This window comes from Mustela erminea, chromosome 4, assembly GCF_009829155.1.
Source record: "Mustela erminea isolate mMusErm1 chromosome 4, mMusErm1.Pri, whole genome shotgun sequence".
Classification (NCBI taxonomy): domain Eukaryota; kingdom Metazoa; phylum Chordata; class Mammalia; order Carnivora; family Mustelidae; genus Mustela; species Mustela erminea.
The window spans coordinates 37,524,376-37,551,839 of NC_045617.1; the positions used below are offsets into that span (position 1 = coordinate 37,524,376).

General features: G+C 33.9%; 1 protein-coding gene across 5 annotated transcripts in view; it reads left to right on the forward strand.

Annotated features, from left to right (window-relative positions):
- EPHA7 (EPH receptor A7) overlaps positions 1–26,566 on the forward strand; it is a 170,697-nt gene extending 144,131 nt beyond the window's left edge. Inside the window, exons 7-17 of one of the 5 annotated variants that reach the window (XM_032339035.1) lie at positions 577–745; positions 5,841–5,949; positions 6,654–6,709; positions 10,610–10,723; positions 11,599–11,784; positions 12,394–12,455; positions 14,079–14,288; positions 15,002–15,151; positions 22,220–22,413; positions 23,457–23,612; positions 25,659–26,566. In XM_032339035.1, coding sequence (XP_032194926.1) covers positions 577–745; positions 5,841–5,949; positions 6,654–6,709; positions 10,610–10,723; positions 11,599–11,784; positions 12,394–12,455; positions 14,079–14,288; positions 15,002–15,151; positions 22,220–22,413; positions 23,457–23,612; positions 25,659–25,773 — 1,521 coding nt within the window. In that variant the 3' untranslated portion in view covers positions 25,774–26,566. Of the gene's footprint in view, positions 1–576; positions 761–5,840; positions 5,950–6,653; positions 6,710–9,291; positions 10,106–10,597; positions 10,724–11,598; positions 11,785–12,393; positions 12,456–14,078; positions 14,289–15,001; positions 15,152–22,219; positions 22,414–23,456; positions 23,613–25,658 lie in introns of those variants that run through there. The other 4 variants (XM_032339032.1, XM_032339033.1, XM_032339034.1 and 1 more) reach the window with 4 other exon arrangements.
- The last annotated feature ends 898 nt before the right edge of the window (positions 26,567–27,464 follow it).

Sequence of the window (27,464 nt, forward strand, 5' to 3'; positions counted from 1 at the left end):
TAGTTTTAATTTAAAATATTCCATTAAATATTGTTTTGTAAAGTGGTTCTATTCTGTGAGAAATGTAGTTTTTAATGAAAGCAATTGATATGTCAGTATAGTGGTGGTATTAGCTAAATTTCTTGATTTAATACCTTTCCTCATTTTTCGCATATGGCCTTTTGCTTGCTGAATAACATTCAGGAAAAGTATTAAAAGACTACATTATGAAGGGAAGACCTCTATTAAACCATAGATTTTACAAGCATACCCAGGTTTTGGTTAAAAAGGACATTTGATTATATTTATGGCTAAATAGTTCTTGCCACTGTGCCCTCTACCAACAAAGCAAAAGCTCAAAACATATAAATGGTTTAACAAAATTATTTCTCTTTGAAATTTATAGAACAAAGGCATGTGTTCACATTTCCATTTTATATTATCTTAGAAACAACTCAATGTTACAATATTCCACAGGGCACAATGTAGCCCTTTATAAAAAAACAATGCAGCAAATTGAAATAAATTGCAAGAATTGGCTGTCAGATTGCCTGGTTGCAATTACAATTAAATATTCCCTGAATATATTGTTTCTAGGATCAAAGGGAACGGACCTATTCGACAGTAAAAACCAAGTCCACTTCAGCTTCCATTAATAACCTGAAGCCAGGAACAGTGTATGTTTTCCAGATTCGGGCTTTTACTGCTGCTGGGTATGGAAATTACAGTCCCAGACTTGATGTTGCTACACTAGAGGAAGCTACAGGTAAAATGTTTGAAGGTAATTACCACCTCTGCTTTGGATTCTTATTCTCTATAACTGTCACATTTTTTTTCCCCCAATATTGAGGGTGATGATTTGGTTCAAGATTATTTTTATATTTAAAGGTGAATATATATGCATAAATATGTACTTTGTAAATGTTATACAGAATAACAATTTAAAATTTGCTGTTTTGTTTTTCAATGTTAAAATCTTGTAATTTATATGTCTTTTTTTTTTTAAAGATTTTATTTATTTATTTGACAGAGAGAAATCACAAGTAGATGGAGAGACAGGCAGAGAGAGAGAGAGGGAAGCAGGCTCTCTGCCGAGCAGATTCCGATGCGGGACCCGATCCCAGGACCCTGAGATCATGACCTGAGCCGAAGGCAGTGGCTTAAACCACTGAGCCACCCAGGCGCCCCTATATGTCGTTTTAATATGCACTGGGGATTTTCTGGAAAAGATGAAGTCAGAAACAGAAACGGGACTTATTCAATTGTATATTGACACAGGCTATTTTTATAGAATCCAAAACAATATTAGTCCGGTTGTGTCCATCAAAGGTGGAAACCCCAAAATGAAGCCAGGATATACACAGGATGGGCCAGGGAAAGATGATCTATAAAAATCTGTGTTAATTTAAGTCTCTTGATTTTTAGCAATGATTTCCAAAATTGCAGTTCAGAGAGAAGATCTTAAAAGTTATATTTATTTTTATCACCCATTTTCTTCTTTTATAAAATATTTCAAATGTACCAGAGAATATATTTAAAGTATACATGAAATATTAAGAATAATAATTAAATGAATATCTCTGTATCAACCACTCAGCCTAAACATTGAACAACATGGGGTGACTGAGCTAGTCACTAGGGTGACTAGCTCTAGCTCAGTATGTTAAGCGTCTGCCTTCAGCTCAGGTCATGATCCCAAGGTTCTGGGATCGAGCCCCGCATCAGGCTCCCTGCTCAGTGGGGAGCCCACTTCTCCCTCTCCCTCTGCCTATAGCACTGCCTACTTGTGCTCTCTCTCCATCTCTCTGTCAAAAAATAAATAAAATCTTTAAATTAATTAATTGAACATCCCCAGTATCTTGAATCCCCTTTATCATTTTTTTTTTGTTCTATAGTTCCACAGAACGTAACAAAAATGCATGTGTCTGTAGGGTACCACAAATAAGCAGAAGTATGTGGGAATGCGTGTCCCAGTTTACTGTCAGAGCTTAAGTTCAGAACAGCTTGAGGGCCATGCTGGTTTTTCTTCCATTACCTGAGGAATCAGTGTGTGTTTCTGTATTTTGGAGTTCTTGATTTCTTCAGATGTTACTGCTAGGCACGAGGTTTACCCAGCTGCTACCTCATTATCTTGCCAGTATAGTCCTCCCACAAAATTCTAAACAGATGAATTAAAAAATATATTACGTGATCTTCTTTCCTCAATTTTTAATTAAAATTTGTAAGTAATTTAAATCAGTATAATTTTTATCAGTTATTTTGACTTCAGAAAAATATTTTTATAGGTCTTTTAAAAGACAAATTGACAAATACTCTTTGATCAGCAAATGCTTGTAAGGTTTGCTGTGTTTTTAAATTAAGCAGTAACTCTCAGAACCTCAAATATATTCAGTGGCCACAAAAATTTTAAAGTGTTTTACATTAAGATATCAACATGTGAAGATTTCAGTGGTCTTGTATCAGATATGTTCTAGTAGTTTTCAATTTAGACATCTCATGATATTACTTTGTGATTTCTCATATAATAAAACACCTTAAGGAATGATTTATCATATGCTAATGAATTTCTTAAACTTGTTAGATACCTTAGTTATCTCACATTACCTAATCATTCCTTATCAGTTAAACCTCTGAGTTTGAAAACTTTAAAAATGAATCTGTGCATTGTTCTGACTTTGTATTGAGAACATTGGGCCTAACTATTTTTTATTGATTCCTGAGATCCGTAGATGTTATTTTCATTATTTAAAAAATTAATCAACTAATATTCAAAGAGAATAAGATGTAGTAGTAAACCCAAAAGATCACATGAAGTGATGTTAAAACTAGATTTTTGTATTAAAAAGAATTTATGGTTTTTATCAACTGAATATTCTCTCCCACGGGAATGTAAAGTTGATGAAGGAACAATCCATTTATCTTTTCCTTGCTATTGTCTTGCCAGTTCCTACCATCAGTGCTTGACACATAGAAGGCACTCAATAAATAAGCAAGGAATGAAGACCTCCCAGTCATCAACATAGAACAGATTACCACTATCAGTCAGTGCCAGGAGACATATTCTGGTTTCACATCTCAGTTCTTCCATGTCTAGTTGTGAGACTTTGCATGACCTCATGTACCTTAATTACTAGCATAGCAGTATCTAAGTCAATGGTATTCTAAATATTACCTAAGTTAATGTACATGGAGTACACACAGAAAGTCTCAAGTCAGCTTTTACTTATTATTTAGCATAGCCATCCCCAAGCTTTTGTTCTATTAAAAAATGCTGAGGCTATCCAAAGAGATTTTGATTATTTGGATTATATCTATCAATATTCACTATTAGAAAGTAAAACTAAAAAAAAAAAAAATAAAACACACAAACACACATTTCATTAGCCATCAGAGTAATGGTGTTTTCACATGTCATGTAACTTCTAGAAAACTCAGCTGTGCACCTGTGAGCATATGAGAGTGAAAAAGGCAAATAACATCACATCATATTAAATAGTTTTGACCCTGCAGATAACCTGGAAAGCTCTTGAGGGACCCTTGGGTTTCCAGTCCACCCTTTGAGAACTGCTGGCTTAGCACAAAGTACTGCGCTAAGAATTAGGGATGTGGAGAGACACATGACACAATTATGCTGTTTAAAGGAGAGAGACTTGTACACAAATTCTGTCGTACAATTAAGCATTGGAGTGCATGACCCAATGCTATCAGAGTGTCAGGAAACAATGATTCACTGCTCTTGGAGGAAGGGAAAAAGTGAACATGCCACCCAAGAGAGGTCCCCTAAGCAGTGTTCGAAAAGGGAAATTAAACAGATTATTCCATTGCACATGTATCCTAAAATCCCCATCTCTTCAGAATCAATACTACTGGTTTTACAATTTTGAAATCATAATGTGATGATTATGGCACTTACAAATTACTTTTAAAATTCATTACCCATGAAGGAGATGAAAATATTAACTATAAATTTGACTGTGGAAAGATTAAAGTGTGACCCTGAGTACATATAAAAATGTATAAATATTCACAAATTCTAATCATCATTCACCTGAATTCAGTTTTTCACTGCAGTTCTGTTTTTGAGGCTAAGGCAGAACTGAGCCTAAGACAAGCAAAGAATTAGACCCATGGGACACATCGATTGAATGGAAACAATTTCTACACATATGTGTATAATTTTTCCTCCCTCAGGAAAAAAACTACTCTGTTCTTTTTTCTCTCTCTCGATATCTAATATGTACATACATATATATATATATATGCATATATATATAGAGAGAGAGAGAAATATATATAGAAAGAGATTTATGCATATATATACACACATAAAGACAGATGAAAATTTAAAATAATCTAACTAAGCCAAAAAAACAAATATATTTGAAATCTTTTTTGTTGTTGAATAATAATAGGCTGTAATTCAGAAATTGAAGCCTAAAAGTTTCCTTTTTCCCAGCCTCCCTCCCTTGTATAATTCCCTCAGGGAACAAATCAGCAGGGGTGAAATTAGGGAGAGTGTGTATGCCTTTGTTCAGAAACTGTCTATTACACAGGCGCTACTTCACTATTTTTTGATATAAGATCTATCTATAGTTAGCTTAGCATAGGTATACACAATTAAGAAATGTGTTGTCAAGAGGAGAACATAGATAAATAGAGAAGGGTCAATCAGAAAAACTTTATGCAAGACATACTCTTCCTACGTATAATTTACCGCCCTGGAGACCCAGTCCCTTGCCACCACCAAGAAGGAGTAGTATTTTCCATCCTGCTTTATATTAAAGATTACAGCTGTTGACTGTTTCAGCAATAAACAAACTATATTAGTTTGACATTATATATTAAATGATATTTGCAACTGGATCATTTGTTGGAATACATCTTCTCATTGTTTTTACACTCCTTTGATTATTTTATGAAGTCTGTACTGACATAGAAAATATAATACTCTGGGGAAAATATGACAATTATGAATTATCATATAAGTAGAACTTCACTAATTTGGAAAAATGGAAGTGAGAAGGCCATGTGACTTGATGAGGAATCGGAATCAGGGCTTGCTTTAAAGAACACATAAACACACACTGCTCCCAAGGAGACTCTCACAAAGGTCCAGCTGGACTTGTCTTAATAAGCATAGAAGAATCACTTAGGCTTGTACAGGAAGTATCTGCAATTAGATAATGCTAAAATATTTCTTGAAAGTACCTCCAAAAAGTTTGCTCTTTTGTAAAGAGCCTAGCTCCTCTGTAATCTTAAACTCTCAAATGTGTGTGTAGCATACTTTGTCAAATTAGTACAAATATTTCCACTCATCTTTTTCCTGAATTATGGTACATTATAAAATCAGGATGATTTACTATAATTCCATGATGGTTTTTATTTTATATTAATAATATGAGAGACCACTTAAGATGCTTTGAAAAAATGCAGAGTATGTGTTTTGTTTCTTTTTTCATATATCAAAAAAAGAGTCACAAAGATCGCATACCTTGTTGGGACGGAAAATGGAGATTTTAATAATGATTATAGATCAAAGACTTCTCTCTGTTGATTCATAACTAAGTTTTCAGCAACTAAGCAGGAGTTAGCCATTCAATAAGGCATTTTATAGGCGTCTTTTATAGCTGAGTAATATAAAATAGATGAAAGTATTGTCCTTACCACGCCCTTAAAATGCAAAAGAAAAACCCCACAAAACAGCATTTATTTAAGTTGATATTATTACAACATAATGCATTTATTTAAAATTAGAGGTGAATTAAAAGGCATAGATATCTCTTATTCATAAGATTTTGTTTACCCTCTCAAGTTCTTACATAGTGTTGAGTATTTCTGAGCCTATTTTCCTCTCTTTCCAGCGACAGCCGTCTCCAGTGAACAGAATCCTGTTATTATCATTGCCGTGGTCGCAGTAGCAGGGACCATCATTTTGGTGTTCATGGTCTTTGGCTTCATCATTGGAAGAAGGTAGAACACAAATTTGTTCTAGTCTTTAACACAAAACTTATTGACTTTCCAGAATTATGTCAGCCTATTAGTATTTAGTGTACAAATTGAAATATATATGAAATACTAGAACTTTATAAGTAAGTAACTTTGTAGGTAAGTAAGTAAGTAACTTTGTATTAGAACTTTGAAAGTAAATATGAAATATTAAAGGTCAATAAATTCCCTTCTCCCAAGGTCAAATACAGTATGAGCTTAATCATTCATTGCCTTTAGTTTAAGTGCAATGAGCATTGTAATTTCTATTGGGTGTGTTTTTATTGGTTACTTTTAGTTAGGTTTTCACCATAAATATAGGAGATAGCTGAGGAAAGATGTACACATTTAGTTCCTGGGTCAGTGGAGACCATTTAAAATATTTTGTTATCGCTATTGTTTTTCAGAAAAAAGTATAAGCAAATATTCACTCACTGATAAATTTAAAATTATAAAGTATATTCTCTCTACATTATCTCACACAAGTACTTCATATTTTGTACTTCTTTTAATCATATGAGTTACTATATTATTATCAATGAGTACAAACTATGGACAAGATTTTTTTTTGTATTTTGTTTATTGCTCTAACTAGCATGTTGTCAAAGAATTAAAGCAGTAGTACTGAATTTTAAATATATAAAGTAAGATTATTGGCTGAGATCATCACAAATCTGATTTTTTTCTAGGCACTGTGGTTATAGCAAAGCTGACCAAGAAGGGGATGAAGAGCTTTACTTTCATTGTAAGTGTTTGGTTTTTCTTTATTACTATGTACCCCAATTAATACAGACACCTGGTTGTTAGCATTGGCATGAAAAAAATTCCTAATGTCTCATGCTTGAAAGTACATAATGAGCTCAAACTGTTGCTTTAAAGCATTTGAACAGGATATTTAGAATGAAAATCATATGATGTGAATTTTAAAAACATGGAATAGCTTGAGAAATATAATCTCTCACAAGAAATTTTAATATTACTGCAAGATATTTAGCTGCTTTTATGTCACAATTTTTCGTTTTGCAAATTTTGCCCAAGTGTTTCATACCATTCTAACAAGAATCCATTACAAGTTGCATGGCCTGTATTCTAGCTAAGGAATTCATTTAGAAGTAGAAAGGCAGAACCTTGTTTTCCCACTCAATGAGCGATGCTACCATGAAAGGCCAAGCTATGGAGCCTCTTTTTCTTCAGCTACTATACATTGTCTGTTGTGTAGATATTTCCCTTGATATCAATTTCATAATAATAGGATTCAATCTTCCACTGTTTTTCTGGGGCCTTGGGTTACCTGATTTTTAAAAATTGATTTTAGAAGTCATATTCAGAAGAGATCTTTGGAAACCAAAGAAAGTAGATGCCCCTCTGCATTAATCTTATTCCTGTTGCAATGTGGATGACCAGGGAAAAAATGAGAGCTATGCAAATAAATATTATTACTTCACGTAGCCAAAGTAAAGATCTCATGATCCTATGATTTGAGTTCGGACACTTAATGATGTTCTTATCCAAACCCACTCTTTTATTGTTAATCCTTGAAAATATTAAAAGACAATTGTATTTATTATTTTTCTTGGTAGCATAATATTTACTAAAATTTCTCATGGATAGATGAATTTCCCAACTGGCCTAAGAATTATATCAATCATTGTGTTATTTATCAAATTACTTTGTCAGTATCTAAGAAGATATTGTCATGTACCCATCCTAAAGTCACAAAAATGTATAAACATCAATCAAGAAAATGTGTGGTTTAAAGTCATAAATTGTGAGCATTGTTATTACCGTTACTATTATTACCAATGATGAGTTTGCCATCAGCAGTTTATAGAGATACACAGAAAAAATGGAGGTTACATTTTTTTTGTTTTTCCCAACATGAGAGAATATCTTCCCCCAGGGGAAAAAGTAAATCAAAACTTGAATGCCTGAACTTTTATATGTAGTTTAATATGTATCTAGAAGAGTAACTTATAATTCCTAAAATGCCCAATTCTACCCATTTTGTGAATAATTTGATAACTGAATCATTTAATTTTACTTTCATCAGTATGTCACTTTTCTTTCCTTTACTCAATATATCTGACACATCCCCAAATTATCAAATACATTGTAGCTTATTTGCTTTTAGCTTTCAGGTTAATGCAGAAGGTAAATTGAAACATGGCTTATCTAAAACACGTTGTATAGCCTTATGCTAAATTGTCATCACTCAGTTTTAATATTTTGATGCCATTTTCTTTTTTTACATTTGACATCAAGTTTGTAATCAGACAAAAATAGAGCTGCATGTCTTCCTTGCTGACATAGACAAGATAAATGATATATAAAAACAGTTTTCATCCCCAGAACAAAATGTCAATGGTGGTTTTAAGATATTTAACACTCATGAGAAATGGAAATGAGATATTAAAACAAAAAAGCTCATACACTTAAATTGAGAGAAACAACAAACCAACCTATTCAGAAATTATGTTAATGTTTTTCTTAAAACATCCATTTTTAAATGAATAATGAAAAACTAAAGTGCACTTAACAATATCCTATCCTGGTAAACACTTGATATTTTCTAGTCCCCTTTTTTACAGGATATCTTTTTTTGTCATTTGATGAGTACCAGGCATTTTATTTGATTTTATAGCTGTATCTAAAATACGTAAAGTACAAAGCTATGGTCACCAGCTATTTACAAGTTGGTGTCCTTTTATTTCGTTAGTATACAGACAATTTTCTTAGGTGCTAAGACACCAGATTGAATTTTTACAGAAACATGAAAGCAACCATTTAACTAGCTTTTAGAGCACTGAATTTAATAGAATGTCCAGTCATTTGTATCAGGCGCCCTCAACTCTCCATGGCCCCAAGTGCTACATTTAAAGACATAAACACAATGGAGAAGTTTAGTGAAGCAATTCCAATTTACATTTTGTTTCCTCCTACCATTTCTTCTAACAATGTCTTTGAATCCAAGCTGGGCAGTATTTCATGTTTTTATGCCAAAATTGCTCTGGCCTGTCAAAATGTTTTATGACAGCTTGAATAAAGAACCATCAGAGACCCATTTGAGATGCAGAAGGTTACCTCCAATCTAGCTCCCTTATCACAAAACAAAACCAAAAAAAACAATGAAAGAAAGAAAGAAAGAAAGAATAAAAAGGGAGAAGATGGCTCATTCTCCATGTGCCTGCCAATCTAGGAGGTTAACCTATTGTTTTCTTCCCTTCTCTCTTTTTCTCTTCCCCCCCTCTTCCCTGTGCTCCTTCTTCTCTCTTTTCTCTTTCTATACCCTCTCTCTTTTCTTCTTGTGTTTTTTTTTTTCATGTTCAGCTTTAGTAACAAATGAGCATCTGTCAGTTTTATAAACTGCAACAATAATTGTTTAAGACAATCAATTTTGGATAAACAATCAACTACAGCAGAATAAATCAAGATTTTTTAAACCCATTTTCTTTAGACATTCTGCTTCTTTTTGTTTGTTATGTGTTTATTTTTAAAATATACTTTTAATTTAATGTGATGACATAAGCACAGTTAGGCTGTAGTGTGATACATTAAGAAATATATTGTTCTCAAAATAGTAAGATTTAATGAAAAGATTGTTCAGTGGCTTTGTTAAAAACAATAAAGTTTTTTTGAGGATATAGTGTAATTCTTTTTATTGCATTAATATAACCAAATATATGCCTATCTATCTTATCTTTGTCTTTAACCAAATGATTAGATTTGGAATACATTATTGTAATTGAATTTCATTTAAAGTTGACTTAGCATTATCTGTTACCTGCATGCTTCTGGGTGCATTTTAAGAAGATTTTAACTTTTAAGATGATTCTATGTTGTTTGAATTTTGACTACCTTTTCTGAGGCATATTGGCTACCTCCTTCCAGAGCCTTATAATTGAAAGTTCATATAAACCATTCCTCTTTCAAATTGCTGTCATACATGGTTAGCAGATCCCAGGAATATTGTAAATTTTCTAACTTTACTCTGCATTTTGTACATCTGGCCTCTACTGCCCTTCAAGGTGAATATGAAACTGTGTCTTTAGTAGATTTCTCTCTGATTCTGTGATAGCGGTCCCTCATATCTTGTACTAATTTTATGTATATGTCAACAGTGGCTGGTCTTTAAGAAAATAAATCAAAAGAATAAGTAAGATGTCTAAATGTTTTTAATATTGCTGTCAGTGTAGTAGGCTACCTGTAAATGAAATGTCTTCTTTTCCCAGTGTATTAATTTGATTGATTGACTGACTGATAGATTTACAAATGTGTTTCCAAGTCCATTACAAACCTCAATATGGCTTGAACTATGCCATGATAGCAGTGAATTTAATTAAACCTCCAGTCTGATAAGAGTCATGTCAGAGAATTTTGGTGATGTCTTTTGTTGATTTACTGGAAAAGCAATTCAGTTCGTAACCTATGAGCTGGATCCTATGTTACCTATAGAAGCTTGCAGATAATACCTATACGCCAACAGACTGAAGTAGTCTGTTAAAACTGCTGTGACTCAGGTGATGTGGAAGCAAGTTCACTGTTCCAAGGAGCACTCTGCATAATGAAATTCCTGGGCTGACTGCACAATAAGTGCTTTGCTTCATCACAGTCATGCTTTCTTACATCATTACAGTTAAATTTCCAGGCACCAAAACCTACATTGACCCTGAAACCTATGAGGATCCAAATAGAGCTGTCCATCAATTCGCCAAGGAGCTAGATGCCTCCTGTATTAAAATTGAGCGTGTGATTGGTGCAGGTAAGGCTGTTGTAGCTTCCTTGTTCAGCTGTTCCATTTAGCCAGGATCGAAAGTCATATATCATAATGACAGGCAAATAATTATACCTCAAGTATAGAACTTTTGCATTTACCTGAACTGTTGGAAGCAATGAGGCTGTACTTGTTTATGAGAGCTCAAGAAAAAAAAAAAAAAAAAAAAAAAAAGAAGGTGAAAAAGAAGCATATGCCACAGAGAATCTCTGTATCTTTTATCTTCTGTTGGATTTTTAAGATAGTGTTCTACTGAAAGCTACTGCATAATAGTTCTGGCCTGTTGTTTAGGGAATGCCTCAGTATTTTTTTTTTTTTAATTAGAATGTTCCTGAATTTTGGTGGAATATACATTTCCTCTTACTTGATCAACCGTCTTCCTGCCGGGCTTTCATTTTTATCTCTTTTTTCATGTATTTGTAGGTATCAGTTAGCTGTTTAATTCCATGCAGAAAATTAACTTGTATAAATTATTTAAAAGGGATATTATTTCCTACATATACAACATATTTTCAGAGTAATTATGTGTATTGGATCCAATTCCCTTAGATTTAGCAGTCATGGTGCATATGAGTTCCAGACTTTTAAATCTTTAAGAAATATTTGCTTTTCAAACAGCAAAAGAAATAGCAATGTTCAGAATTTGCAAATGTGCCCTTCTGCTTTAATCATCAGTGTACATTAAATATACTATTTCAAATCTGTGTTTTTTTCCTTAAAAAGTTTGCCTTGATCCAGTTAAAAGAACAGTTTGTATAACAGATAGTTTAGGGACCTTAAAAGTGTTTTTAGAATTATGCATTTACTTTGCTAGAAGAAATATTTTTGAGATTAAAATACACTTGCCTGTTCTATTACTTCAGGAGAATTTGGAGAAGTCTGCAGTGGTCGTTTGAAACTTCCAGGGAAAAGAGATGTTGCAGTAGCCATAAAAACCCTCAAAGTTGGTTACACAGAAAAACAAAGGAGAGACTTTTTATGTGAAGCAAGCATCATGGGGCAGTTTGACCACCCAAATGTTGTCCATTTGGAAGGGGTGGTTACAAGAGGTAGATATTGATATCTTTCATTTATCACCCTGACTGTCAGAAAAAAAGTGTTATTTTGTACCTAATCAAAAAAGCAAGTCATGAATATATTGCATATTCTAAATGAATTTTTTTTCTTGGTATATTATGGACTAACTTCTTCTTTTATGTGACTACCTCTGAAAAAATTCAGGATTAAATGAAGGCAGAATGAGAATTAAAGAATAAATCTGATAGACGGAGTGACTGATATTTTCATTCAGCTTCAGTAGCCATAAAAGTGATACGTTTTAGTGTTTACATTTTATATCAAGTGTCATTTTTTCTGAGTTTTGTTCAGAGAGCAGAAGTCAGAAGAACACACTGACTTTGTTGTTTAATTGTGAATCATAACTGTCTTCCAAACAAACTTCCAGACTCTTAGTTTAACAGCAGCACTGGGGACGTTAGAAACACTCAGAGCTCACCCATTCAGCCTTTCAGAAGAGCACCACATTTTTTATCAAGGGTGAGAATGGGAATAAGCCTGAAGTTTAGGTTATGGTTCCTGAAGCAATGCTTTTTTTTTTTTTCTTATAGAGATATATATATGTATATATATGTGTGTGTGCATTTTTTTTTTAATTTTAGGGAAACCAGTCATGATAGTAATAGAATTCATGGAAAATGGAGCCCTTGATGCATTTCTCAGGGTAGGTACCAAAATTATCCTCTCATTCTAAATATACTATACATACTACCACTATAATAACTTGATTTTTTTACAGTATAAAAATAAACATTATAAACTTTAACAGATCAGAAAATTGCTTTTAGAAAAACAGATGAGATTAAAAATCAGAATCCTAGTCTGGTTTGAACTAGAATCCTTTTGAACAAGGAATTGCTACATTGTGATTTAAACAATAGTACTTATTAATACATTCCCTCAAGTACAGAGGTTACCTACCAGAAGCCCTTTAATTTGAATACATGTTGTAGAGTAACATTTTACTTTTTCAGTAGGAAGAGATAATACAGAGAAGACTAAAAAGTGAGATGAGCATTCATTATTAGCACGATGATCCCAGTTCTGCTGCGTGGAACCATTTCTATGATATTGCTATATGAACACTGGATGTAGAAGATAGAATTACTAACATTTTGAAAATTAATAATACGTGATTATTTTGTAATAAATTCTTAATATATAAACATACACAATTTTGCTTGGAGACTTTTCACCTAAGAATAAACACACGTTAACATTTTTCTAAATGGCGAGGAGAAAATAGTCTAAAGAATAAGAGAACATGCAGTTTTATCATACATAATCTGGAATGATACATTCAACTTAAATTGTAAACAATCTGAAGATTTAGAGAAATTTTTATTTCTGCATCATTGTGATATGCATAGCTATCACTTCTTTGGAATAAAGCATCACCTAGCAAGTTTATCAACTCAAACCAATATTCTCATGCAACATATTTACAACTCAGTTGGAGAAATCTGTGAATTAAAAATGGCTTGGAGGAGTGCCTGGGTGGCTCAGTTGGTTAAGTGTCTGCCTTGGGCTGGTTCTGGGATCTGGCCCCATATAGCGCTCTCTGCTCAGCAGGGAGCCTGCTTCTCCCTCTCTTTCTGCCTCCCTCTCTCTTTGTCAAATAAATAAATAAAATCTTAAAATAATGGCTTAGAAATAGATGGTGGCCAGTCTGGTTGCAGTAGAGCTCTCAAATCCATTTGCTAGTGCATCTGTTTTAGAGAATCTTTGTTCCAAGTAATGTTCTCACCAACAGCAAAATAAGGAAAAATATAGAATGAAAACAAAGTCAGCCAGGATAACCACTTTCTACTTCTTAGTTTTTCTTCATCTTTAATCAAAAACTTTCTCCTTTCTCTTTTTTATTATTTGGAGAAAAACATATCTCAATATATGTGTCTTCATCGCTTTATGTATTTCTAGATTATTTACATAATTTTTAGCAGATAACAAAAAATAATTACTTGTCAGGGGTAATATTTTCAGATATTCCATTCCCTAACTTTGACTCAAAAATCAGTGTATACTTTTGGATCTGCACAACCTGAAACTATTTTTAATCAGAAGGAATAACTAAACGATTATTAAATCACTAAACGATTACCAAAGATTTTTTGTATTATCTGAAGGTCAGTTGAATCAACAACCACTTTATTTTTCACAGATGTCTGTATTATGTAGAAAATTGGTTAATAATTCCTATTATACTGTAGTAAATGACTAGAATGCAGTTTTCACAACAATTGTCCTCCTTTGAAAGTAAAGGACTTTTATTGTTGTCTTCCTGTAGAAACACGATGGGCAATTTACCGTCATTCAGTTAGTAGGAATGCTGAGAGGAATTGCTGCTGGAATGAGATATTTGGCCGATATGGGATACGTTCACAGGGACCTGGCAGCTCGCAATATTCTTGTCAACAGCAATCTTGTTTGTAAAGTGTCCGATTTCGGCCTGTCCCGGGTTATAGAGGATGATCCAGAAGCTGTCTATACAACAACTGTAAGAAAAAGTCTCTTTCCGCACTTCTTTATCTTCCTAAGGTTTTCCGACCGAGAAAGCAGGACTTAATATGAAACTCAACAGTAGAAAAGAGGCAAATTTATCTCAGATTTTTGTTGATGCTGTTTTCTCCTTTTAGAAGAATCACTGCTGCTTTTCCACTCTACATGTAGACTAAGAGAAGTAAGATCAGAATGGCAACATGCTTGTCTTATAATCAGGGTGTTCATGTACATAATATACAATTTTATACAATAACATCTAGTTGCTAGCTCTTGTAATTGTAGCAGAGAAATATAATCCTATTTGAAATAAAGATTTTAAAAGAATATTAAATATGCTACCAATTCTTACAACTTTCGTGAGATCAGGAAAAAAAGAAAAGAAATGAGGATTTAGTTAAATTCCTTATATTTCATTCCCTTTTCATAGTTATGTTGCCTAATTTGTCATTGTCCTTTGACTAGACTCTTGCCCTAAGACAGCCTAAGGGGCCATTAAATTGAGTTGCCTTAAAAATGAAAACTTGTAATGACATTTTAAAAACAGATTAGTACGTTTAAATACACTTAGAGAGATTCAAGACGGATAGATGAGATGTTGCTGAATTGCTAACCAAATATACAAGTGTTTAACTGCAGCTTTATAGTTCTGCTATAAATGATTTATAAGTTATTATGCATATTTAAAATTTCAATTTCTTTTTATAACAGGGTGGAAAAATTCCAGTTAGGTGGACAGCACCCGAAGCCATCCAATACCGGAAATTCACATCAGCCAGTGATGTATGGAGCTATGGAATAGTCATGTGGGAAGTTATGTCTTATGGAGAAAGACCTTACTGGGACATGTCAAATCAAGATGTAGGTGTTACACTCGTTAAATGAAAAAGATTTCATACATTAATGTCCATTGTTATTGGAACATGTAGGTCATGGCTCCTAAGAAGAAACTTTTATAGAATTAGAAAAATATGATTGCTGAGTTGTCACAGTTATTTCCATAAAGATTACCATAAATTAATGGTTCAGTTAATTTCATTCTGAAGAATTGCTTCTTTTTTTTTTTTTTAAATCTCTCGCCGTAATAGAAGCATACAAAAGATAGGTTGTCCTAATAAAGATAATGATGCTGTGCTTGCCCATCTCTAGTGGGAAAGTCACACGAGTGGAAGAATCATTTGCAGATAGGAGGGGAAGGAAGACGGTGCTTTATTTTGTCTTTGAAGCTTATCTTTCTTTTCCTTTTAAAGTCCTGAGAAAACGGGTTTAAATTATCTATTGTTGGTTGTTCTGATTAAATTTTAATTTCATGAGACAAACTCGATGTTATGATCAGTATTGGTAAGTGTTTCGTAGTGATATTTTAGAATGTAATCACAATGGGAGTGCTCTTGGAAATTCCTAACAAGCTAGCACTTAACTAAATATGCATCGTGATATACACTAAGGCATAAAACATGCTGTTATCCTTTGAGAAAAGAAGGTGATGGCAGTTCTTGGGGGCATACATCTCACACCAAGAAACCATTTATAAAATAATATAGCATAAGTGCAAATGAATATTTGCTTCTGTTAGGTTGGATTTTATGAAATTGGTATTCACGTAAGTCAGAAATGTTCAAATACTGGCAGATTCATACAGTTCAACTTACTGAAAATGTGAGTGTAATTTGGATAGAAGTAGAGCAAGTGTAAAATCTAGGAACGTACTCTGGATTTGAACTGGAAATCTGAGAAGACTTTGGTTCATAGCTAATGAGAGAATTTTCCAAGGGGGTGTACTGAATAGTCCAGAAGCAAAAGCTTAGCAAAGTGTGCAGAGATGAACCAAATAGACTCCCTACCCTTGAACAGAGATGTGCACATTGGTAGTGACTTGATATGCAGATTAACTTGGGGCAAATTGGTGAAAGACTTTATCAAGGAGTGGCTCAGTGGGTTAAAGCCTCTGCCTTAGGCTCAGGTTGCGATCCTAGGGTCCTGGGATCAAGCCCGCATCAGGCTCTCTGCTCAGCAGGGAGCCTGCTTCCCTTCCTCTCTCTTTGCCTCTCTGCCTACCTGTGATTTCTGTCTGTCAAATAAATAAATGAAATCTTTAAAAAAAAAATACATGTTCTCAATGAGTAAAGAAGTAAGTGGTGCTTGAGGAAAGTCTGTATTGCCATTTAAAAGAAGGATGTGACTAGCAAACTGGAGTAGTGAATTCTTGAAGTATTATAGACATGGACAGCAACAGAAGCTGACTAAAGATAAAATTGAGTTATTTTTCATAAAGAGGTCTCAAACATTGTTATATCAAATCAGTATTGGGGGGGTTATTTTTAGAATTTACTGTGTCAAATTCCTAAAACTTCTAAATGGTTCTTTTTTGACAAATAAAGTCAGATCATTTGTTGGTAAGTTTGAAGTAGTTTCTGAATTAACTGAAAAGCTCACAGCCTGAAGAGGTGGAACTTTTAAATCATCTAGATGTTTTGGTGTTTTGAACTGAGAGATGACGTGAAACTTCTTTGTTTTTTTGGTTTTGGTTTCTGTTTTTTAAAGATAAAAGTCTAAATGATGAGTCCTTTTGGCAGAGGCAAAGTTGTTAATATTTGACAGGACTCAGTGTCAAAGATTTCATGGACTGTCAAAATGTGGGCAAACAAATCCTTGGGGCAGAGAAAGAGAAATATTTACATTCCCTAGACATTCGGTGGAGTTTCATTTCTTTTGACACCTTCCTTCTATACCAGATTCAAACATAAAAGAATGACAGGAATAGAAGATGACTTAAATTCAAAGTTCACTTAACTTCCAAAAAACAAATAAGAGAAATGGTTAAGAAGAAAAAAAAATCTTCAATTTTAATTTTTAGAATTCCTTAAATGTTCTTTGTTTTTTTCCTGAAAATGAAATTTCAAGAATATATAATTAATGTATCAAGAATTAACAAATATTTTTACTGATCAAATGAAATTATGTCTACAGGGACATTTACTTCTGACCTAGAACGTTTAGCACTACCTTTCTTCTTTTTTTGTAATTATGAAGGTGTGAATTATAAATTCAGACACATGTTTCTATAATAGTAAGAGATTACCTACACAGTTGTTTTTATAGTAAAATTTATATTAATATCTCTCTTATAGGATAATGCTCATTATTTATACTTATGTTGTTGAAGTGCTATTTGAGCAATTACATGTTTAAGTTTCAAAATGCAGGGGCACCTGGGTGGCTCAGTTGGTAAGTGACCACCTTTGGCTTGGGTCATGATCCTGGAGTCCCGAGATTGAGTCCCGCATTGGGCTCTCTGCTTGGCAGGGAGACTACTTCTCCCTTTGACCCTCCCCCTTCTCATGCTCTCTCTCTCTCTCTCTCAAATAAATAAATAAAATCTTTTAAAAAAATAAGTTTCAAAATGCAAATGGTAAAAAAAAATGAGTAATTCAAAATAATGAACTTCATTCTGGCAAAAAATTCTCTAGATAAAATTTTTTTTAAGTCTCCGGTAGGAGTTCATGGAGAGACTTAAGAGATCTGACAACCACCGATGCATATGAAAATCTTGTGTATTTGCAAATAGATTGTGTTTTCTGGGAAGTTTACTTTCAACAGATCTAACCAAATATTATTATTTTTAATTAGTTTATATTGTTTTATCAAATGAATTAATTATCTTTACATTGTTCAAATTTAGTTGACAGGAATTTATCAGGGATTTTAGAAAGCCTTCAAATTTCAAATGCCTTGGATTTAAGACTTTTGACACCGTGAGAAACAATATGTAAATTGATGGTTATGTTTGTAAGCAAGTCCACAAAATTCCAGGCTGAATGCTGAATAAAAATAGGTTTCTGTGATCACTCTAATCCAGGAGTACTGTAGAAGTCAGTAAGGTAGTATCCAAAAAGGTTTATTTGCATGCTGGGCAGGGCAGTGAGTAAGAAAAACTTGGTAAAAGATAATATGCATGTGTTTGATGATGACCACATCCAAACAGGTTATTGTTTGATTAACACTTGAACGGATTCTTATTGTATGTTCATGTATTTATAATTTTCTTGAATTTTCACTGCAATGGGAACAGTTAGAATTTAGTTATTTGCTATTAAATTTGAGAGTGAGCTTCCCAGATAAATTTCTAGTTTTCTTTCTTTTTTTTTTTTTTCTTAAAAAGATGTTTGGCCCTTTCTGTAATGGCCTTTCAAAGAAAGATCTTTCTGTGTGTAAATTCAGTCAAAGATAATAAATATTACAGAAATTGAAAATACTCTTAGCATTCACAGTAGCTATTTTTAATTAAATGTATGTTAATTAGTTCAAATAAAACTTTTACCCTCAAATTTTGAAATTCTGAAATTCTTCATATAGATTATATTTTATATATATAGATTATATTATATAGATTACATATTTTCTGTTTATAGTACTCAACACAGTCATTTCTTCTCACTTTAAGTTAAACCAGTAAATTGTTAGTTTAACTAGCAGTTAGTCATAAGATGATAAAAATAATTACATGTCCATAAATTATGAAAATGGTTCATTAGAAGACTTTTTACTTTTTTTAAAGATTTTATTTATTTATTTGACAGACAAGAGATCACAAGTAGGCAGAGAGAGGAGTAAGCAGGCTCCCCCCCGAGCAGAGAGCCCAATGCAGGGCTAGATTCCAGGACTCTGGGATCATGACCTGAGCTGAAGGCAGAGGCTTTAACCCACTGAGCCACCCAGGCGCCCCTAGAAGACGTTTTTTAAGAGTTTCAAAAATATAATACACTTTAAACTTACTCTAGTTAAATTGTGAGCTCTGTTTTTTTTTCCTTTTCCTTTTAAAAGTCACCACTGATTTATGAGTTTTTATTTTTCATATTATGATAGAAACAAAATTGTGATCTTTTTTGGTAAAACTTTGCCATCATCCCATATGTGTGGTCCAGAATATTTAATTGCATAAAATGTGGGTCATATATTATTGTGAAGTTAATGGAATGGAAACGAGCATGAGCAAAGAGCAGAAGTCAATCATGTTAGATCCCGTTTTGAGTTATTACAAGCCCAGTATCATAGGGTCTTTCTATATTCCTTTTTCTCCTAATTACAATGATCATACTGTAATAATACTGAAACACTTTTCAGCAAGAAACTTTTGTTTTTATTTCTAAGTATTTCTTTACAGTATATACCAAAGAAGTGCTCGCTATATACATGTCATTTACCAAAGTCACTTCCTGTTAATCTCGGACCTATCCAGAATTAGAAATTGCTTAATATTTTTCTGTTTTCTTGGACTTCTATTAGAATATTAAGGCTAGATCTACCTGTAAACCACAAAATCAGGGAGAAAAGCATCTCTTGGATAGGAGAATCCCTGTCCAACAGGTTTCTGGTCGCTTTAAGATGTCTTAAATGAATTTTGTGAATAATTACATAATGCTCTAAGAAACGTAGGTTCAACCATTTTACCTGTGTGCCTTGTTGTTTCCAAGAATGTATAACTATTTGCAGAAAGTACCTTTTACTCTTCCAACTGGGAATAAAATGCAGTTAACCAAATAAAAACTGTAGAACCTTTAGATTCAGTTTGTGCCTGAATCATCCCCCATCAGCAGGTTTCCCCTCAAAGGGTATATATATCTTGGATTATGCCAATGTGTGCTCCCTGAAGCTGAAGTTTCCCTGCAATTTTCTGTAGTGCTCCTAGAGATAGGTGCCTGTTTCCTAATGGGAAACTTAAGGTTCCAAAGTCCATTCCCAGTCCAGAGAATCTCTTATTTTAAGTGCTGTCCTTAGCTGCTGTTCCTTTAAAAATTTGTAAAACACTGTATCTTTGAAAGCCGGAAGTTTCATTTTGTGCTGAAATTAACGTTTCCCTGCTGTAATAATAAGAATCATGAAATTCCTATATTGCAATAGGAGAAACCACAGAGGGTTCATTAACTCATTCCTGTAAGAGTCATTTAATGGTACTATGTTCATTGGCACAAAGACTTAAGAATATATTGGGTTCAGTGATGAAGAATTCTAAATGTTTTTATGAAGGCTTGGAGAGCTGCTGAAAAATATTAATGTCTGGAGAATCATGATAAGTTTTAGATTAACATTTTATTATTTTTTATTTTAATTTTTAAGTAATCGCTACACCCAACATGGGGCCCGAATTTACAACCCTGAGATCAAGAGTCTTATGCTCCACCGAGTGAGCCAACCAGATACCCCTAGATTTGCATTTTTAAAGATTATTCTCAAGGCAAAAAAAAAAAAAAAAAAAAAAAGGAAAGATCACTTTACATGCTTTGCACAAGCAGGGACATTGGTTAGAAGATGATTCAAAATAGTAAGGGCTGCCCCAATGTTATAAGCATGGGAGTGGAGTCCTGTTAAATCAGGAAGATATTGCTTAGGTTCAAATACAAGCAACCTCTGATGTAAGGAAAGCCATTCTTTTCCCAATTAGGAAAAAAAAAAAAAAAATGTCTCCCGATTGTTCATTATTGGTCATTTTGAATATATAAATTATTAGAAGTTGTCAATTTACTTATTCACAACTTAGTCACTGTTTAAATAACGTAACCTAGCTTTCCAAAGTACAAGTAAACGGATGTGCAGGACGTACAATGTAGTAATCAGGAAAGAATTTTAGCTGAGGATTTGTCTTACAGTACTTTTCAAAAATCACTATAATTAAGTTAATCTATTTACCTTTTAAATTTTATCAATTTACATATATAGATTTTTCTTAATGTTCCTTTTTTCTTTTTTATATGAAGGACTTTATGAAACAACTGTTGATGCCAGCTACTTCATTCATCCCAAAGGGCGACCTTTTATATCTTAATGTGCTATTCTTGAATGTCAACAAGCATCAGGGATATGTTTCCCTACAAATATTAAGTTAATCAACATTTCTTAAAACCAGCTTTCTGTCTGCCTACCTATGGCTTTATTTTCTTCAAAAACTCAAGGCTACCTCTGGTTTTTCTCCCATCATTTTTTTTTTTTTTAAACATTTCTACTGCCATTATGTCAGTCAGTATCAAAAAGGATTTGTTAATCCCCCTTGACATGATGTTAATGTTTTACGAGTCCTTATTTGTGTTGCTTGCCTTCTTAAGTATTTTCCTGTGCTGCTCCAATTTCTAACAATTTCTAATGTTTAAGATCTATTTTTGCTTTCCATATAAACAAAAAGAAACAAGTCTGTATAAGTAGTTTTCAGACTTTTTTATTGCTATGTACCTGTGTCTTTGGAGACATATTTTTCATGAACATTCAAAGCTTGATGCAGTGTTTCAGGCTGTTATTAGATATAAATAGAAAGCAATGTGCTGATAAAACTTGAACAACCAGCACTCTGGAGTGGGAAAGTCCTAATTTCTAACTTTTCCCAATTTCCTAGTGTAATCCGTTCCCTTGCCCCTTTGCAAGGCTGATTTCATTCAGTCTGCCAGTGTGAGGTCACTAAACGTGGAATGTGGTACAGTCACCTTCAGGAACCACCTGTATACTCCTCGTTCAACACCCCACTCTATATTATAACCTTATACATTTCCTAAGTAGGTAGGCTCTATATTATTTAAAGTAATAGTGTGCTTGGTAATATTTTCTATCATAGCACATTCACATATTTTGAGATTTAGTTTGAAAATGTCATTTGAACCCTGAAACTTTGCAGGGGGTGATTCTGGGTAACTCAGATCTTCCTCTTACAACTTGAAGAATTCATACATCCATAGGCAAGTATGTACATGTACAGCCAGATACATGTAAAATAAACACATTGAATGTTTATGGGTGTTCAGGAAAACAAAAACAAAGTTTTTTTGCAAAGCTTCGAAGGGCGCTTCAGTCTTATCTCAATAAATCTCTTCGCCTGCTAGACAATGCATGTTATTATAGCTGAACCTCAATCAGTAATATTTTTAATGTCCCTTTGGCTATTAGGTTATAAAAGCAATAGAAGAAGGTTATCGTTTACCAGCACCCATGGACTGCCCAGCTGGTCTTCACCAATTGATGCTGGACTGTTGGCAAAAGGAACGTGCAGAAAGGCCAAAGTTTGAACAGATAGTTGGAATTCTAGACAAAATGATTCGAAACCCAAATAGTCTGAAAACACCCCTGGGAACTTGTAGTAGGTAAGAAATACCTAAGTGGATGGAATCTGGGAGACATTCGAATATTCACCTGATCCATTTATTTCCTCAGTCCTAACCCAATGGCAAGCTGACACCTGGGTTAAACTAGAACTGGTGTGAAATTTATTGTGTTTTTCTTTTCAGATGGCTTACCTTAATTAAATTAGTGTTTAATGAGACCTATTATTATTGCCTTTTGGTTTTCTTAAAAGTTATGGGAGCTATCACTGGCTCTCTGTTTTAGAAGACTTTCCAACTGGAATTTTGTGATTAGGTGGCATTTCACATTTTCAAGTCAGTACTCCGGTTACGTGGGTCTTTATTACTATCGCCTTACTTTTTTGCATGAGGCAATTTGCTTTGCTTTGAGTCTTTTAGTAAAACTAAAACTAGTTTCGTTTTATTACTTATTATTTATTTATTATTAGTAATACTCTGTGAAGTTAAAGTTTATGACAGTAGCTCAGTGAGTGATGAAAGGGACTTACCCGTCAAAAGGAGTCCAAAACACTGCATCCGTTCTCTGCACTTGCCCCCCACACCCCGCCGGTTGTGAGGCGCGCTAGAAATCATTCTGCTCCAGCCACTAGGTGAACCTGATGCTCAGTGTGCCCTTGCGGAACTCATTCGGCGCTCTCAAGGGCGCCATCAGTACAGCGAAGGCACGGAGTTCTCAGTAGCACCACATAGAACGAGTTAGTCCACAGTCAAACGTGCTTCCTTCCCTCACAGCTGCTTTTGGTGAAGCAAGTGAACAAATAAATATGGACTGATTACAAATACTGGTGGCTGGAATTTTAGAAATGTGTGGAAGACGCTTCCGGAGGTCGTAAAATCTAAATACAATGTCAATTTCAGAGTTTGTAGTTCCCGGGCAACCTTTAGATTTGTATTAACTTGTCCTTTATCCATTACTACAACACCCATTGGAATATGTAATTTTATTCTTTATAGCTTTTTTGTTTGCTTGTTTAGGCAAAGAAATTCTTTATTGGTTCATGAAAAGAAAAATAATGTGCTTTTCTGTTTTCATTCGTATCTAGGCCGATAAGTCCTCTTTTGGATCAAAACACTCCCGACTTCACTACCTTTTGTTCAGTTGGAGAATGGCTACAAGCTATTAAGATGGAAAGGTATAAAGATAACTTCACAGCCGCTGGCTACAACTCCCTTGAATCAGTGGCCAGGATGACTATCGAGTAAGTTGAAGCTCTCAGAATTCTATTTAAGCATATATTATGTACAATATGAGCTTTATACATCAGGTCATCTGCCATATATTAAAGAGAAGTAAACCACAAAATCAGGGAGAAAAGCATCTCTTTAATAAGTGCTTATTATGTGCCAGGCATTGTGCTAAATAGACCTTTGAAGTTGTAGTCCATTTTTAAACTCTCATAGCAATAATTTTAAGTCAATAGTGTTATACACAATGAGGCGCAGGCTCAGAGAATGTAAATGTTTTTCCAAACTGACTCAACTAGTAAGTGGTAATTCGTTTGTCTCTATAGACAGTGTTCTAAACACCATACCATGAGCCTTCCTCTTTCCTTAACCACTGTATCATCTGGGTGCCTATGCAGTAAAGAAAGAAACTTTCTCCATTGCAAAGGAGGATTTCTCTCACCACGTTTTTTTATGACATTAAAAACTCAAAGCTTCCTTCCCAATACCAAATGCATTTTGACATCTAATAGGATTACTTTCTGAAGAGATCCAAGGCAGCTTAATTCAATTAACTGTAACTGAGAGTTTAGCTTATGTTTTGGAAGGTGTGTGATTGACTCATTATTATTATTTTTTAACCTCATGAATGACCTCCTAAAACAACTTTTGAAGTTTGCTGTGAACTGGAAGTCAAAAGAACTAAATTTTCATCTCTGGCTCCCTCAATGATTATGTGGTCTTAGGAAATCCACTTATCATCTCTGAACATCAGCTTCTTTGGCTGCAACATAACTCACGGGCAATGAAGCTCCTCTCGATCAGTGTGTTTGAAAATGGGAAACAGTCTTCAAGGTTCTATGAGCAGATCCATCTTATGTACTGTTGTGCGAAGGGTTTCACATGTTTCAGCTGAGAGAGCCAGAAATCAGCTTCTCTCTCCTGGCATGTCAGGAAGTAGCATCTATGTGAACTTAAGTGTGTGTGTGCTGTCTTGTTTGGTTTCCTTGTAGTTACCACATGGGAGAGCTGGCATAAGTATACCCCATCTCTCCAAAGCAATCTACTTCACTGAAAAACTAGGATCCTCAAAGTCTTTTTAGACCATGACTATGAAATACTATGCTACTGTACTGTTGCCATCTTTTAATCACTTGCAAATACCTAAGCTCAATCTTCCTGGCTATTAGGAAAAGTAAAACTACATATACAGACACAGTTAGTCGATGTCACATTTAAGCTATTAAACATAGGTATTGCACATTTTAGAGAGTAATTTTTTTCTAAAATGTAGTGAAATGATCGAACTGAACCAGAGTCAAGTATACAACGAATAATATGCTCAGAATTGCCCTACAATAATGAAACTCAATATAGATCTTTTGGTGATCATCGAAGATTCTTGATTTACTAGAGCCCCAAATGCTTACATTTGCACCACTTCCCTTTATAACCATTATCATATGGTTTCACTTACTTGTGGAACATAAGGAATAACACAGAGGACATTGGAAGATGAAGAGAAGTGGGTGGGGGGAAATCGGAGAGGGAGACGGACCATGAGAGACTCTACTCTGAGAAATAAACTGAGGGTTTTGTCGGGGAGGAGGGTGGGGATTTGGGTGAGCCTGGTGGTGGGTATTAAGGAGGGCACGTATTGCATGGAGCACTGGTTGTAGTGCATAAACAGTGAATTTTGGAACATTGGAAAAATTTTAAATTAAAAAAATTTTAAACTTCACTTAGGTTCAAGAATACCATACAAATAACATTTCCTGATCTTACCTTAAGTTAAGAATACTTTTAAGACTTTGATTAATTTTGTCTACAAAATTTCAGATCAGTTTAAAAAGAACTTACGGCAGATTAAGAGCCTGAGCAGTTAGGTTCTTGGGAAGGAGCACGCTGATGCAGCTCACCAGTCTGACCCACTGTAGGAATGTGATCATAATACCCAAGACCACTTCGATAAGATCCGTTTGCCTCAGATAAACAGAAGATTGAATTAAAGAGCTGATGACAGTTGAGTACCAAGTACATTCTTTGTAAGATAACTAACAAAATGCATTTGTCTTTTCCAGAGATGTGATGAGTTTAGGGATCACACTGGTTGGCCATCAGAAGAAAATTATGAGCAGCGTTCAGACTATGAGAGCACAAATGCTACATTTACACGGAACTGGCATCCAAGTGTGATAAGCATTTCTCCCTTATCAGGGAGATTATGGATTGAGAGAGAACAGTACTGGCCTTCGGTATATGCATAAGAATGCTGCTAGAAGACAGTTGATGTCCTGGGTCCTTCCTACAGTGAAGAGAAGATTTAAGAAGCACCTATAGACTTGAACTCCTAAGTGCCACCAGAATATATAAAAAGGGAATTTAGGATCCACCACTGGTGGCCAGGAAAACAGCAGTGACAATAAACAAAGTACTACCTGAAAACATCCAAACACCTTGAGCTCTCTAACCTCCTTTTTATCGTATAGACTTTTTAAAATGTACATAAAGAATTTAAGAAAGAATATATTTGTCAAATAAAATCATGATCTTATTGTTAAAATCAATGAAATATTTTCCTTAAATATGTGATTTCAGACGATTCCTTTTTAAAATCATTTGTGTTTATTCTTCATAAGGACTTTGTTTTAGAAAGTTGTTTATAGCTTTGGACCTTTTTAGTGTTAATCTATGACACATTGCTACACTGGGTACCTTTGAAAGAATCTCAAATTAAAAAAAAAAAAAAGAAAGAAAGAAACAAAAAAAACAAAAAAAACAACCACATAGCATGATTGAAGATATATCTCTGTCAGAACATTGGTATCCTTTTTGTGCCATTTTATTTTGTTTAATCAGTGCTGTTTTGATATCATTTGCTAATTGGCAGGTAATCACGAAAATGTAAGTTGCCAAGAGCTCTGGTATTTTTTAAAAAGAAATTTTTTTGTAAAGATCAAACAACACACTATCTTTTCAATGAAAAAAGCAATAATGATCCATAAATACTATAAGGCACTTTTAACAGATTGTTTATAGAGTGATTTTACTAGACAGAATTTAATTAAAAAAAAAAAACGCAAATTGTAGGTTTATGACTATAAAAAATTGAGGCACTTCATCTAAAGAGTGTTGGTGAAGGCAAGTGTCTGAGAGCAAGAACTATCCAGTGTTACCTAAAATTTAATCCGAGCACATCAAGGTTTTTTTCAATATTGAGACATTAGGAAATTTAGGAGAAATAGTTGATGTATATTTTATATCCTATTCTGTTTAATGCAGTCCAAACACGAATAGAAAGAAGTAAGTTTTATATTAGAACTCTGAAGCAGGAGAAAAGGGGCAGTTCACATTTTCACCTTTCAGAAACAAATCGGCTGCACAGGATATCACCACTGCAGTTTTTAAAAAGCCTTTTATTTGTGAACACTGATGTCAGAAGCTTATTAAATGAAAGAACTCTTTTTACCGTGTAAGGAAGAGGTGAAGGATCTGGCTTTTTTTTTTTTTAAAGCTTTATTTATTAAACCATATTATTTGATTACTGTGTTAGAATTTCATAAGCAATAATTAAATGTGTCTTTATAGATATTTCAGGAATGTATGCATATTATGAGTAATGCTTTCGAAGTTACGAAAATCATGAACTACCCCAGAATTGAACTGTTGTACTTCCAAAGAGAATTGGGCTGTTTATAATGATTTTAATAGAGAAAGATCCCAGGGATCGGTCATAATTGGTCTTGTTTGATAATGTGGGCATCCACAAACAAACAAATAACAGAAACAAAAACCTGTAAATGTTCCTTTGTAAAACTTGTAAATTTTATTTATACTGTCTTGTTTTGTACACACATTTCTCTGTAGTGAGCTCTGAATACATTGAA